The 16,058-nt window shown below is 34.9% G+C and overlaps 1 protein-coding gene across 2 annotated transcripts in view; it reads left to right on the top strand.

The window, feature by feature from the left end:
* LOC109677403 (aldehyde dehydrogenase 1A1-like) overlaps positions 1 to 16,058 on the top strand; it is a 50,693-nt gene that overhangs the window by 20,873 nt on the left and 13,762 nt on the right. For both annotated transcript variants that reach the window (XM_074052046.1, XM_020153394.2), the window contains 7 exons: positions 1,731 to 1,835; positions 6,632 to 6,772; positions 8,430 to 8,559; positions 10,107 to 10,168; positions 10,966 to 11,094; positions 11,513 to 11,626; positions 15,544 to 15,646. In XM_074052046.1, the coding sequence (XP_073908147.1) occupies positions 1,731 to 1,835; positions 6,632 to 6,772; positions 8,430 to 8,559; positions 10,107 to 10,168; positions 10,966 to 11,094; positions 11,513 to 11,626; positions 15,544 to 15,646 (784 nt within the window). The remainder of the gene's footprint in view (positions 1 to 1,730; positions 1,836 to 6,631; positions 6,773 to 8,429; positions 8,560 to 10,106; positions 10,169 to 10,965; positions 11,095 to 11,512; positions 11,627 to 15,543; positions 15,647 to 16,058) is intronic.

Genomic DNA, 16,058 nt, shown 5'->3' with positions numbered 1-16,058 from the left:
ACTAGGCCATAAATCACTCTCTTTTTAAAACTGTATATGTTGGCCAAGTGTGATGTCTCATGCCTGTAATTCTACCTACTTGTGAGGCAGAAATCAGGAGAAGTATAGTTTCCTGAGGCCAACCTGCACAAAAAGCAAGAGCCTCATCAAAACAAATAACTGGACATGGTGGCATGTGTCTATCATCCCAGCTATGTATGGAGCACAAATAAGAGAACTGTGGTCCAGGTGAGCCTAAGCAAAACTGAATGATCCTATCCCCAAAGTAACTAAAGGAAACTAGGCTTGGAGTGTGACTCAAGTGGTAGAGTGCCTGATTAGCAGACACAAGACCCTGAGATTCCCCAATACCAAAGGAAAGCAAACAACTAAGCAAATGAAAAGACTATATGTATCAGCTACCTATGATTCAAAATTATTAACAACTTCATTACAATCATCAGCCTAACAAGAAGGTGCAATTATTATTTTTTATAATAATAATAATAATACATTATTATTATTTGAATAATAATAAATAAAGGGATGAAAAGACAAAAGAAATCCTGCATTTGATCAAAACAAATCATATCTTTATTCATCACAAAAGGGATAACTTAACAGTTATAGAGGCATTTGTTTAAAAAAAAAAACAAAAGAGCCAGGCACCAGTGGCTCATGGCTGTAATCCTAGCTACTGGAGAGACAGATCAGGAGGATTACAGTTTAAAGCCAGCCCAGACAAATAGTCCTCCAGACTCTATCTTGAAAAACCCTTACAAAAATAGAGCTTGTAGAGTGGCTCAAAATGAAAGACCTGAGTTCAAACCCCAGTATGGAAAAATAAATAAATAAATAAAAATTTTAAAAATCAGATTTGATCCTCATATACAATTGGTGTTGAAACATATCTCAAAACAGGTATTTATTAATTGAGTTTTGGCAAATGTCTTTGTAAAAGGTAAATGAATTTCAAACTTTTGTTTCTTACAAACATAAGACTGCAAAACTTAAAACTTAACACTTTTTAAATAATGTATTATGCTTTTTCACATTTCTGCTCTTTTCTAGTGTACAAAGAACAACAACAAAAAAAAATTCTGGACCCCTCTGTTTTTTCACTAAGAAAGGTTTATTAAGAAATCTAGTACCTGATCTTATCTGAAGATAAATAAACTTTGAGATACTCTTTCCAAAACAAGAACAACACCCCAATGACTTTAGAATGTCAATGAGAAAACATACTAGGACACAAATTTTCTAAGCAAGCTTCTTTTAAAAATCCCACCCCAAAGCCAGCTTTAAAGCCATAAAATAAAGTTTCACAAAGTAATTAGTTGTGGTACTGGATCATCAGTAGTCTCATAGCAGCATGTTCAGCTCAGTAGTGCAAAATGTGAGCAATGATTTATAAAAATCAAACCCACCAAAACTTCTGTTCTTGCCCTAAATTCACAGCTGTTTCAAGAAGAAAATAGTTTTATAAACAGACTACATTTTCTAAGTGTTGAAATGACTGTATAAAGTCAGGAAACTTAAACATACTACTTTATTTTAGTGTGCTGTGCAATTGTGTTTCTGTGAATATGTGTGTTTATATTTAAAACGTCAGAAACAATGAAAATTTTTTGAGAAGGTAAGGATGTACAACACTTAGGCATGTTGTGTAATTCTTCAGTGTAAGTTTGTAGAAATTTCTAAAATTTGCTGCATAAACGCTTTCATTATCTACCCTCTCTACATTCTTACAGATCTTCATAAACAATGAATGGCACAATTCGGTAAGTGGCAAGAAGTTCCCTGTCCTCAATCCTGCAACTGAGGAGGAAATCTGCCAGGTAGAAGAAGGGGATAAGGTGAGTTTCTAAATGCTGCTTCCCTGTCATGCCAGATTTTCTTGCATCTCACATTCTGAGCTCCTAATCGCCACTGAAAGTTCAAGAAGACATGTCTTGCCCCTCAGGAAACCTGGGGACATTTTCTAAGTTATCATTGGTCATGGAAACTATGTAGCCATATAATGACAATTGGCCTGTGGTCTGGGTTTTGTGGTTATCTTCTTCATGTATTCACCTTGATTATTTTTCAATTGAAATAATGTCTAGATTTTTTTATATAAATAAACTGCATGAGAGGGAATTGACCACTGATTTAAAAAGGAGAGATATATCATGCTTATATAAAATTGCCTTTTTATGTAGCAAGAGTAAATTAAAAGGTAATATAAGAATTTTTAAAAACTGTAATACCAAATGATTTCACTAAAAATCATTGAATTAACATTAATCAATGCCTTTATAATTAAATTTTAAAATGACTTATATTGAATAGCTGATTAAAACTTGATACATTCTAGCTAATAATAATAAAAATGAAAACAAAATTCATATAGTGACCATTATAAAATTCTAAATCTTGTTTTAATTTTATACTTATGGCAACTGTATGTACATTTATACTATATAAATTCTTCATTGCCTTAGCCAATGTCTTGAAGAATTTCCCTGTTTTCTTCTAGTACTTTCATAGTTTCAGGTTGTTTTTTGGGTCCTTGATCCATCTGAGTTGATTTTTGGATATAGCAAAACTTAGTGTTTTAGATCTATTCTTCTGCATAATAGATAGCCAGTTTTCTCAGCATTATTTATGGAAGAGGCTGCCTTTTATCCTGTGTCTGTTTTTGATCCCTTTGATGAAAATCAGTTGATTGTAGATATGTAATGGGGGGCATAGATTTTGACAGGAAACCGCTGTGGCAATCACTCTGTACAATCAATCTTCATGATTTTCTAGAAACCCAAACTGGGCAGAAAACTACTGATCACCTTTAACAAAGTCCAGAAACATGTCTTCTAAGAGGTGTTCCCAGAAATGAGAGAAAAATACATTCTTACAATAAAAAAGAGAATGAGTACCTTTTATCAGAGGCTTCTAGAGACTCATACCACATTATTTTACTTCAAATGCCCCTGTACTTACTTGAATGACTTTAGCAATGCTAAGGAGGTGAATTAAAAAAACACGCTTGTACAAACACAAACACATACAGATACACACACATTAAAGGTGGGAAGTGCTGGGTTAGATAGAGCACAAAAATTGTGAATATAAAGTTTGGGCAGATGAGATGGGACCCAAGAACAGGAGTTTGTCCCTGGGAGTGCCAATAAAAGGAAACAGTTGAAAACATTGAAAGGGAAACTTATAAGATAAAACTGTATGCTGAAGAGAATGAACTCTGCAGGCTATGTGCAACATAAAGTAATAAGAGCCTACAACAGTAGAAGGCAGTGAAAACTGAAAGGAAATGTTAAGTTATTTGAATGTTGTTTTGTCTTTTAGGACAACGTTGTGTCCCTCTAATGAGCACTTAACATGATGTCTGTAACATAAAAATTCTGTGTCAAGCATATTATATTTAGCCTTTAACATAATCCTGTGAGGCAGCTTACCCTGATTTTAAAGAACACTGCATCTTAAAGAAATTGTGGCACGCATACATAATTCACCTTAGAATGCATGGGCCCTCTGTACTCATAAGCTCTGTATCTGTGGATTTAACCAGCAAAGGATCAAAAATGTTAGGTTGTTTCTCACACAGACTATGTAATTAGGACTACCATGGTTGTGTCTATACTGAATGTGTAATTTTTCTTGCAATTATTCCATAAACAATATATTATAACAACTATTTACCTAAGATTTACATAGTATTAGGTATTATAAGAAATCTAGATATAATTCATAGCATATAGAAGTCTGTGCATAGGTAAATTCTATGTTAATTTATATAAAAGGCTTACACATTCATAAGATTAGGCTGCCTACAAGGGCATCTTGAAACAAGGTCCTCTTAGACACTGAGGGCCGACCATGACTTTTCATTTATAAAATAAGGGGGGAGGGTGATGATTTAGTTGTATGAACCTTCCATTTGATTGAATATTTCACCATTTTATCACTAGCAGACTGATGATAAGAAAATGCTATAGAGTGGAGTGTGAATGAAATTTTTTGATGAATGGGTAGTTTAGATTCCTCAAAGCTTACATAGCTAATACAGAGGAAAAGAATTTATATATGTGTTGCTTTGTTCTAAACCTATTAATTCACTATCATTACGCTATTTCTCCTCCTGCAATATTAACCATAAGATGTAAGAAAAGTAGAGCATCCAAAAGACATAACCACAAGAACATCTTTATTTCTAGCAGCATTCTCTAAGGATGTGTTTTTCATATGGCAGAATTACTTGTCTTCAAGTTAGTTTCTCCACTTCCTTTTGGGAGACCAGGATGCCTATGCTAGCCCGTATTTGGCTAAGGCCAATGATAGAAGATTGAGAAGAAGGAACCAAATGAAAGCTGTGTCACACAGATCTGTTTATATACAAAGCTGCATTTGTTTTATAAGCCATGGTATCCACAGATCTTGCTGGCAATCTCAGATTCTTGTGGTTTGCCTATCTTCTCAAACAGCACTCTGAATTTAATTTGGAAAAGGTTACAACTTGTGGCATAAAACAACATACAAATATAAGCAGTGCATATGATTAATTAAATTCTAAAATGTGTGTTGTATATGTATTTTTCACAAATGCAAGAAATAAATGCATGTATTATATATATATATATACACATATATATATATTCATCATTGTCCCTAAAGTTTGACAGTGAGATAACCCAGTGTGTGATGTATTATAGTGAGTGAATCTTGCATGTAGTGAGTAAAATTAACACTAAATCAAACCAAATTATGCCTCTAAGTAGCCCTTCTTGCACCAGTTCATAATAGTTTGATGATAAATACAGATGGCTCCAGATTTACTGTACTTCAATGTAAGCATAAGTGCAGCAGCAATACACATTCAGTAGAAACTGTACTTTGAATTTTGATCTTTTCCCAGGCTAGCACAAGCATTACTGTATTCTTTTCCAATGCTGGGCAAGGCTCCCAACAATTCACACAATTACACAGGTAAACAACCAATCCTGCATTCCATAGTGCAGGATTTAATAAATTAAATGAGGTAGTCAACACTTTATTACAAAATGGGTTTTAAGTGTTCTGAGCACATGTAAGACAGGCTAGACTAAACTATGATGTTTGATGAGTCAGGAGTATTAAGCACATTTCAATTTAGAACATTTCCAGCTTCTCATGGGTTTATCAGGATGTAATTCTATTATAACTCAAGGAATAGCTGTACTATAAAATAGTTTATTTATTAATTTTAATTTGCTGACTTGTAAATTTGTAGCTTCTTAATTGAATATACTCTAATAAAGAGGAAAATGTCAATTTGAGGAGGCATCAGCTTTGAAGGGTCTAACATTAGAATAGCTTCAAAAAATTAGTGTCATTTCCTTCCTTCTACCCTAATTCTCAAAGAGAATTGTGTTCTCTGAAAAAAGTTGCAATCTACTGTCTTATGATGTCATCATGCTTTGTGGCATTCCGTGCTGTGGTTAGTCCTTTTTACAAAATACAGATATTGTAATGATACATGCTTTGATGATATTTGCGATTTACTTGATGAGGAAAATAAAGCCACAGGAAGTAGTAATGGAAGAATTGGTGACTCTTGTAGTAGGTATATTCTGTAGGAAATGAGTAGAGGTCTGAACAGAGATCTATAGGGGATTGGAGTTGCAGAAAAGAGTTTAGAAACCAGGTGGATTAGGAAGGAACTAAAGACAATGCCAAGTTTAAAAAAACACAAAGAGAAGAAAGAGCATGGAGAAGACAAGGAGGCGAGACTTATTAATGAGTGTGAACTCATTCTATCTTTGGATCTATGCTTGAATTAATGGAGTTTTAAGCAGTGCACTACTAATAAAAGAAAATTACTCTTTTACCGAATTAAGGAGTAAGTAGGATTTTGGACCCAGTTGGGAAAAGGTGGCATATCACATTCAGACCTTTCTATAGACCAGTACCATCCACTCCCTCTATGCCTTTTTTTCCTCTACACAAAAGGAATTCGTGTAAACACTTGTAATGCTTGCTCTTCAACAACAAAGAAAAGTTCTTCTTCAGTGTTCCATAAACTCCTCATGAGAGTGGACAGATTATAGAATCTCCAGAGGCCACAGAAGATACTTGCTATTTGTGATCTTGAACAGTGGAACAACTACTGCAATTCAATCACCAAAGGAGTTTAACGTGTGAGGAAGAGCAAGGCTCTACAGTCAGACCAGATATATTTGAATCTCAGTTCAGCAGTTCTTACATCATTAACCTTGAACCAATCTCCTCATTTTCTTTATTCAGTTTATCTATCTGTAACATGGGCAAAATGTTTGTTCCATAAGATTATTGAGAACGACATGAGCTACTGTGTAAAGTTATTAGAATATTACTTGAAATAATGTTAAAACTCAAAGTATCCTACTGAAATAAGATACAATAGCAATAATTAATATATGATAAAAGTTATATTCTAGGAAATCAAATATTTGACAGTTGCACAGAACTTATCTAATGATTACTCAAGAGCCATCCCAACATACAGTAGTGGAGTATATAGAACGTGCTAGACTTTGGGCTAGTGGAGTCTGTGAAGAGCCCTGATTTATTTTATAGAATTATTGCTATTGGACTTGCTAATCCAATCAGTTGAGCCTACTAAATTCCTTGTAATTTATAGGCAGATGTTGACAAGGCAGTGAAGGCTGCAAGACAGGCTTTCCAGATTGGTTCTCCATGGCGTACTATGGATGCTTCACAGAGGGGACGCCTACTACTTAAGCTGGCTGACTTAATTGAAAGAGATCGTCTGCTGCTAGCAGTGAGTATTGTCAATTTTGTTTAAATGAGCACAATAGGCATGAATTTCCTTCTTGTACTCTAGGTCAGATGCTGTGTGAATCTCCTAGAATGATGTACCGGGTTTCCCAAATTTACGTGGCCCTGAACTATTTTATTGGAAAATCTCTTCAGCTTTGTTACAAGTTCTCAAAATGTTTCTCTAAAATATATTTTAATTTTCCCTAACCTAACTCGCAAAATATTTAACAACTGCTTTTGCTTTCTGAAAATCTGTCTGTTCACAGTGTTCATAATTAAATGATCTGGTTTTTCATTATCACTGATGAAAAAAGCAAAGAATTAAAAGATAAAATCTAATTGCTAATACATTTACAAAATGTATATTTTTATCTTTGCTGGTTTTGCTGTTTCTAAAATTTTGGCAGTTATCAGTCAGACAGAGTTAGCATATAACATGGGTAGAAGAGGGCATTTCCTCTTTGCCTTCTCAAGCATTACAGTAAAACAAATTTAACTAATTCCCAGATTGAATTTCAGAATAAATTTTTGTTACCATTAGAATCTTAAAGTGGAAGTAAAAAGTACCCTTCATTTTATTTTGAAAAATTAGCAATTATATTTAAAGGACCATTTATTACTCAAAGATACAGCATAATTAGAAATATGAAAAATGAGAAAACCAGAGGCTATGTGCAATAAAATTGTACTAACCAAAATGTCCTATAGGCAGACAGAAGACTTACTAAAACTTGGCTTCTCTCATTTCTCTGATTTGTGGAGTGTACAGTGTTGCCTGCCTATGTCACCAGGGTTCCTTCAACCCATTCTATGTGTCGGGGGAAGGGAGCAGGCAATCACAGGCACACAAAAATAATGTTTGCTTACATTTAGGCATGGAGGGCAGTATAATACAAAGAGAGAAGAGCTTCAGAAGTTAATCACCCGTTCATTGCTACCACTGACCACACAGCAAAACACTAGACCCCCATGAGTTCTTTAAAGCTCTACATAAGAAAAGAAGGAAAATAAGAGAAAGGGCATTGTATGACTGTTGCACTGCAATAATAGAAAATGTTGAACTTTACAGTTTGACTGTCCAAATGATAATTATTTTAATAGTGCTCAAACCAGGAGGTTTTTACTTGAAAATTTTGCAGAAGAAAATTTGTGGGTGAAAGATCCAGCTGTTAAATTTGTATGAACAGATTGGCTCTGTCCAAGTGGAAAATTAAAATTCAAAAGAATTTTGAGGCATTATCAATTGTCATTAAACTAAATTATCACCGTAATCAGATTACTAGTGAAAACTTTTTAGAACTCTGATCTGACCAAAGAGACTAAGTATCATTTTTGCCAATTAGCTATATATCCAGTTATCCAGGTGTCACCAAATCCTAGAACATTGGTTAGTTGAAGGATAATCAGCTATTGGATAGAAAGAACACAAGGGTTTAACCACCAGAATCTCACTACCCATTCCACTGAATCTTGCTATGTGACCATAAATAAATTATTTTAATTCCTTTTTTATAAAGAAGAGATTGGACAGGATAATTTAAGATTTCTTCTAGTTCCAAAATTCTCTAGCACATCATGTTATTCAAAATATTGATGGTATAGTTTTTAATATAAAATTATTGTGGAATTTTAGATAAGAATATTTATCTGTTTTTCAGACAATGGAGTCAATGAATGGTGGAAAACTTTTTCCTCCAGCATACCTGCTAGAGTTAGGAATGTGTATAAAAACATTACAATACCATGCAGGATGGGCTGACAAGATCCATGGTTACACAATACCGAGTGGTAAGTAGATCTAGGAAACCACCAGAGTGGGTGTAGGGGTGAGGCAATTATAGAGCTGAATAATTTCAAACTCTTCCTTTTAAAGATGTCAAGCAAAGTAGGCAGAATTATCTTCTTGACCTAAAGCCAACACAGTTCTAAATGTGGAATTTCTATTGAGGTTGAACAAATCCTTTTTAAAGTTGTTTCTGCATAATCATGCAGAAGACAGCATGGAATATTTTAGGAAATACTACAGTAAGAACATTCTTATTGCTGCAATCACTGATTTGAAGCAATTGTCTCTGAAAAGGCCCAAACATTAAAAAGTTGGCCGCTGAAATTATTTATTTGGGTTTCATATCCATGATGACATTTATACTCTTTCTGTAATATAATTATTTAAGTCTGTTTGCATATTCCAGTATGAGGCTGTCATGCTCATCTATGCTTGTTCAAACTCAGTATAGACCAGCCTAATTAAGCTAATCCATACTGATTTGTTTCAAATAGTTTCATAGCAAGATAAGACTATGCTTATAGCCTGGATTAAGAATCTCTGTATGTAAATGAATATGTATGCATTACTTAGTGTAATGTACACATAACAGAATAGACATATGAAAACCATTAATTTGGGAAATATTAAGGGTAAAATTTAACTCTTACAAATGTGTTGACTTTAGGAATGTAATCCCAGGACTGCCCTGTTGTGCATTTCTGATCTAATTGGAGGACCTAGTAAGTTAGAAGTGGTAGTCTAGAAGTTCAAAAAAGGAGAATGAGACAATAGTAGTACGAAGAAGTGTTTGGCTATTTTAGTAGTTCTCTAATTTACCCTCAGAAAACATGGAGAAAACCAAGTAAAGTCCCTATTGCTCTTTTTTTTTTATTATTCATATGTGCATACAATGCTTGGGTCATAAGAAGGTGAGTTCTTGATGTGATAGCCAGGAGGCTTCTGTGTGAACTAGAACAGAGATGAACACAGAGAACAAAGCTCTCAGGCTGACCACGTCAAATACAGACACATGACTCAGTCAACATTTCACACGTTATTTTTTCATGTATTAAGAGAGTTTGCTTTTTGTTTGATATGCAAAAGAAAAAAATTTAGAACAAGTCTGTAAGTAGGCTAATTATTCATAGGAGATTTTACTATTTTTAAATTGTATTACCTTTTTTAAAAAACAAGAAAATACTGGTAGAACTTTGAGCAGCTGGAAACACAGTTGAATATGGTTCTTCTTTTAGCCAGACATGACTCTGTATTCTTTCTCACCGATTTTCTATAAAACTTTGAGAAAAAACTATGACATACAAAATCGGCCTCCTAGATGATAAGAAAGTTATTTTCCAATCTTGTATCTCTGTGTTATGGTTTCTGTCCTTCTAACTTACCATTTGAGTGCTTAATGTTTTATTTTGTAAAAGGGTGGAGGTATGTTCTTTCTTCCTTTTTAAAAAATTGCTGTTTATATATTCTTCTCCCATCAACTTCAAACCATCCTTCTGTGAATGTCAAATACATTTGGCTTTATGGTATTGTGCTGTGCTTTATTTTCTAGATGGGGATGTCTTCACTTATACAAGACGTGAACCTATTGGTGTTTGTGGCCAAATCATTCCTGTAAGTTGTTCTCTTATATAGTTTTCAGTTGGAGAGGAGGTATCCCTAATTCTATTCAATTTGGTTATTAAAACTCTAACACAAATTGTTGCTTACATATGTGTAGTCTCTTTAGCATATTATTGCTATAATGGGGGTACATAGTGACATTTACAAAAGTGCTTACAATATATCTTAGTTAGATTCACCTCTACCACCATACTCCTTTATCCCCACTCTCCTCTTAGAATAGTTTCAACAGGTCTCACTGTTCCATTTTCATACATGAGTATGAACCATAGACATGTTTATATTTAATAAGATTATTTCTCCTCAGCTGAAGGTAAAGCAAATATACACATAGAAAACATGTGAAAGGCCATGGGTTCAAACCCAGAACCACAAAAAAAAATTGCTCTGGGTATAAATGCTGCTAATGATATTATTGGGTGAACAAAATAAATGACCTAGAGGGAAAGGAGAATATTCATACTTTTTTGGCATAAATAACATATATGCTTAATTGTATTCAAAATCATACTGTTATTTGTTTCCCCTGGTAGAATAAGAATCCAAAATTACTGCATTCGATTAAATATGAGGCTCTTTTCTGCTCACTTCTATGTAGGTTACTCAGAACTCGTTATCATTTATTCATTGCTTTTAGCAATGTACTTAAATGGGATGTGCTATTAGATTACAGAAAACTACAAAATTATTATCTCACATCTCTGGGGGAGAGGGTTGTAAATGTAGATGTTACATTAGCAGTTCTTTGGAGTAACTCAAAGACTCTCTTGTTGAATATTGCCTTCTAGTGGAACGCCCCATTGCTTATGTTCATTTGGAAGATAGCCCCTGCTCTTAGCTGTGGAAACACAGTGATTGTCAAACCAGCTGAGCAAACTCCCCTCACTGCTCTTCACATGGCATCTTTAATAAAAGAGGTGAGTTTCCTAAATCAAAACATGCACATGAATTCATGAATCCTAATTAATAATAGGAAGACATCATTTAGTGCTTCCATAAGCTATATTTCTTACAAATGGTGTCCATCCAGTGGTAGAGACACAAGTAGCAAGACAGCTGCCTGGGGTTTCTGGCAGTCAACCCAAATGCGTCTCCACCAGGCTCAAAGGCTTGGAATCAGTCACCTTGTGACCAATTATTTCTTTTGTTAACTCTCACAAACACTGTGAAATAAAGAAACATTCTTTTAAACGTTGAAATATTAAGCTGATTTGTAACTGCCACTGTGGGCCTGCTGGTTTCTGTAAATCCTTTTAAATTTAAAGGAATTTTTAATCTGTATGAAGGTGAAGGCCACTGAATTCTGTTGTAACTGCTTTGCTTTCTAACTTTTAGGCAGGGTTTCCTCCTGGTGTGGTGAACATTGTCCCTGGTTATGGGCCAACTGCAGGGGCAGCCATCTCTTCTCACATGGACATTGACAAAGTGGCCTTCACAGGTTCAATGGAGGTAATGTCATTTACTCAGAATGGCAGTTAAGAATGCCGGCATCTCTGTCTTCTCAAGTTCTTTATGTAGTTGATGTGCTCACTGTACAGGAGCAAATACAGTAATCTTATACTGGTAGAGGTCACTATGGGAAAGGGACTAGGAGGTAGTGAAGAGGTCTGATAGAGCTGAACCAGTTTGGATTGTAATACAGATATGCATGGAAATAACACATGGAATCTCTCTGTATAGCTATCTTCATCTCAAACTAGCAAAAATGCTATGTTTTTCTTTTTATCTTATATGTTTTTTCTTTAATAAAACAGAACAAGACGGCAGAACAAGCTCTGTCTGGATGTGGGGAGTGGGGGGGGAAGGCCCCAATAATGTATATACGTGTAAGTAAATGTAAAAATGGTAATTTTTTTTAAAAAGAATGCCAACATGTCTAACCATCACAAGCATGTTCTATGTAACTATTTTTAAGTCACATCCTTAAAACAAAATTCTTTCAATGATTTGTTCCTTATTCTAGCCGTCAAATGTGTTGATATAGCATAAGCAGATATTGTTTGGATGAAATGAAATTCGTCTTACAAAGTCAGAAGGAATAGTGTGAGCGGTTTTAAGCATTTTCATTGCTTTCTGTCACGTGAATTACAGCTGCTTAACCCATGTCATCTGATTGGTAAAATTTATGATGGAAAACATTAATTAGGCCACAGCGACTTATATGAATGAATGCAGTTGTATCTTAAAGATTAGAAAAATTAACTATCAGAGCCTCATCCTTAGCTCCTTATTTGGGACTCTCTTCCTTATATATCCTGAAAGGTAGCCAGAACCTCAAATTCCCTCAGTGTTACTGATGGCCTTGCTTAACTGTTCTCTGTGGTCCAACTTGGCCAGAAATAAAGTAAGAAATCAGGACTCAAACCATGAGCACTGTGAAAGGAAGCAGGTAAGACTGAGAGAGTAGTGAAAGTGTAGTATATCAAGCAAAGACATTCTTGAGTCATTCTGTTAGGTTATGGCATTGTTAGATTTTCAATATAAAAGACAATGCATTCCTCTCATTTGGTATACAGCATAGAGGATGAAGACTACACATAGTTCCCTTTATAAAGCCACCTACGCAAATAAGAAACAAGGCAGGCAATGCTAGAACTTCCTCTGGGTTTTAAGGAACATATGCTTTTTAAAATTCCTAGAGACTGAGAGGCAAAAAACAATCTATACAGTGAGCTGAGGGAAAGTTGATTATTTTATAATTCCAGTTAGTCACTTCATTATGTATATATTTTAATTACACAGAAAATTGAGATGAGACAAAAAAAAAAGTTACATTCTGCAAATCTGTAATTGAGACAGAGAAAAGACAAACCGTGAATTGAATATGTCCAAAATATGTAAAAAATGGTGAAGCCACAGGTTGAAATCACAGCAGAGAAGGTAAAAGATTCTAAACCTTCAGTCTCACATTCTAAACCTTCCCCAACAGAGACTCCACATACATTTCAGGGTCCAGATCCTATACTCTCTTCTCAAGTTTTCACTATGGATTGTGGTTCCCTGAATCCAGTGGCAGCATCACTGCATGCTTGTTTTTACTCACCTCTCAGGTCATAGAGCATTTGGGAGGTCCTTTACTTACCAAAAAAAATCTTGAAATTATAAGACTAGGAAATATCTAGATTCAAATTCTGCCTCCAACTCTCCTAGCTACGTGTCTCTGAAAAGTTAACTACCCTTATTCCCTTCCATTTGATTTTCCTGGATCTTTGCCACTTTGCCCTACTACTTCTGATTATTCCATGAATCTTTTTATTTCCCCATGCATGCTCATTTGTAACTGGAAGCTATTCTAACATGACTCCCCATGTTCCCTCTCTGGCTTGCTCCCTATATCTGGTGTCCTAAGAACCTAATGAATTTAAAATCTTCCCATCTGTGTTCCTATATCTGTGATATGTGATTATGAAATTACTTGCCCAATGCCTTATTATCTCTCTCTTGCCTGAGCATTCTCAAAGGCTGTTTGTTTATTCTTACTTCAGAAGTCAGTACAATAACTACCTGTGAATGAATTCTGATGAAGTAAGTATAAACAACATGGTTTTAGAAGTGACACAGAAAACAACTAGCACGAGTACCAACTCAAATGCACCTAAGAATTCATTTTTGGTTCCTTTTCAGCTTCAGGTTTATTGTTTGCCTTAAATTAGGGAACTTGCCAAATGCCATTTAAGGGAACATTTTAGGTTGCATTCCTTATGGTCATTAGAAAAATGAGACCCACTCTATTAAGTTAAGAATTTTAATACCTCATCAAATTAATTTAAAATAGAACCCCAACAACATTGCATAAGTTAGATTATGTTCACAAGAATGTGCTCCTTCTGCTTCACACAGCAATGACACAATACTATACAACACACTGCTCACCATAGTCTTAGTAGTTCTTATGTTTATTTTCATCACCGACTTCTCTGAGAAAAATTATAAAACTTTACTTTTTTCCTAAGAAAGGGAATGAATTCATGGCATAAAAATTAACGTTTCTTTGTTCTGGATTGAGTTAGATTTGGGTAAGTCGCAAGCAAGCCTTTATTTACCATCTAAACTTGCACTAAGCAAAAATGTAATCTTCCTCACTCATACTTCTAATCAGCTTTTGCATTTGTACTTTTGACTCCTGTAGCATCTAGAAAAATACTTCTGATTTTAGTACATTCCCCAAAACAAAAATCTACCTAGACAAAAATCTAGAGATTCACCAGTAAATCTAAGTTTAAAATAGAGGAAAAGCAAAGAATAGGGGGCAGAAAGAAACTGAGAAACTCAAAAATGGTGGAGAACACAAAACATTATGTAGAAAATAAAAAATTCTTAATCACTTCAAATGAAAATGGTCATAAAAAATATGGATGTGCTGGCACACACCTATAATCCCAGTACTTGGGAGACAGAGAAAGGAGAATCATGAGTTTGAGCACATTTTGAGTTGTAAACCAAGACCCTGAGAAGGAAGGAAAGGAGGGAGGGAAGAAAGAAGGAAGGAAGGAAGGAAGGAAGGAAGGAAGGAAGATCTTTTTTTCCAAAGAAACAACTAACATTAAAGAAGAAACCAGAACAGTTGGATTCCAGCTCACTGCAGTAAGAGTACAGAACCCAGATTCAATTCCAATTTCTTTCTTCTAACTCCACTGTCCAAAGATTTTGGGATTGAGAAAGAGAGAGAGAGAGAAACAGAGAGAGAGAAAGAGAGAGAGAGAGAGAGAGAGAGAGAGAGAGAGAGTTGTCAACAACTGGGATAAAATCTACTGAGGAGATGAGGAGATGTATGATATGATATTGTCATGACTATCAAGGAGGTGACAAATTTGTGTAGGGAAATGATACATATATAAATACAACAATTCAAGGCAGACTCTGAAAGAGTGTTCATGTGATTCCCTGGGAGACCAGGAGAAGAAATGGTCATGTCTATGCAGAGTCATCAAAGAAGAAATCAAGGAAGAGCTGAAATATGAGCTGGAACCCAAATAACGGCAGGACTTGGAGGCAAGTCAGGTTAGGGAGGGCATATAATAAGAAGATAGATGAGATTTAGGAGATTATGTCAGTTTGCATGGACAGAGGCTTTTGGACATCAATAGAAGGATGAGATATCAAATAAATCAATCCATAGATGATGCTCTAATGAAAACAAAAAATAACCTCAATAACAGCTCTGTTCTGTATCTCTGCTCTCTTGCCTATGAGTACTTCTCCAACTCATCTAATGTCTGCATACTTGGATAGTAGAAAAATGCTATTCATTGTTTCTTCCAAATGAAGTTTAATTACGGCACAGCATCTTATAAATTTAAGATAATAAAAGAATGTGTTTTCATGAGAGCAGACTAAGCCTCCTCTTTTGCAACACTCTTTTTCAGGTTGGCAAAATGATCAAAGAAGCTGCAGGAAAAAGCAATCTAAAAAGAGTCACCCTGGAGCTCGGAGGGAAGAGCCCCTGCATCGTGTTTGCTGATGCTGACTGTGAGTATTGCCCCTTTGTTAACTTTTCACCCTTCCTTTGTTTGGATATCTGATAAAGCCATGCAGTGAACTTGAATTGTTACAAACAGATTTGCTTCTGTAAAGTATAAGGAATTAATAATAACATTTGTACAGAGTTTAACAAAGTAGTATATTCTAAAAAAAAAAAAATACCCTCAATTAAGATCACAATGTTAATAGAGGTCAATTCCATGAACTGTTTGTGTTCAGGTCTTTCATGAAAGTCCTTTAAATTGTCCTGAAGTTATAACACGTAGACAAACTTCATATGGATACAATATTTTGTGGATTTGGAATAGACTGCTACTTCCTAATCTGAAACTTAGATAGCATAAATGGTTTGCATTTAGGAGCCATGATGCAATTTTAATAATTCATTTTCTTTAATTAT

This window comes from Castor canadensis, chromosome 13, assembly GCF_047511655.1.
Source record: "Castor canadensis chromosome 13, mCasCan1.hap1v2, whole genome shotgun sequence".
Lineage (NCBI taxonomy): Eukaryota > Metazoa > Chordata > Mammalia > Rodentia > Castoridae > Castor > Castor canadensis.
The sequence above is the reverse complement of the archived record's forward strand: the minus strand, read 5'-3'. Positions and strand labels throughout refer to the sequence as shown.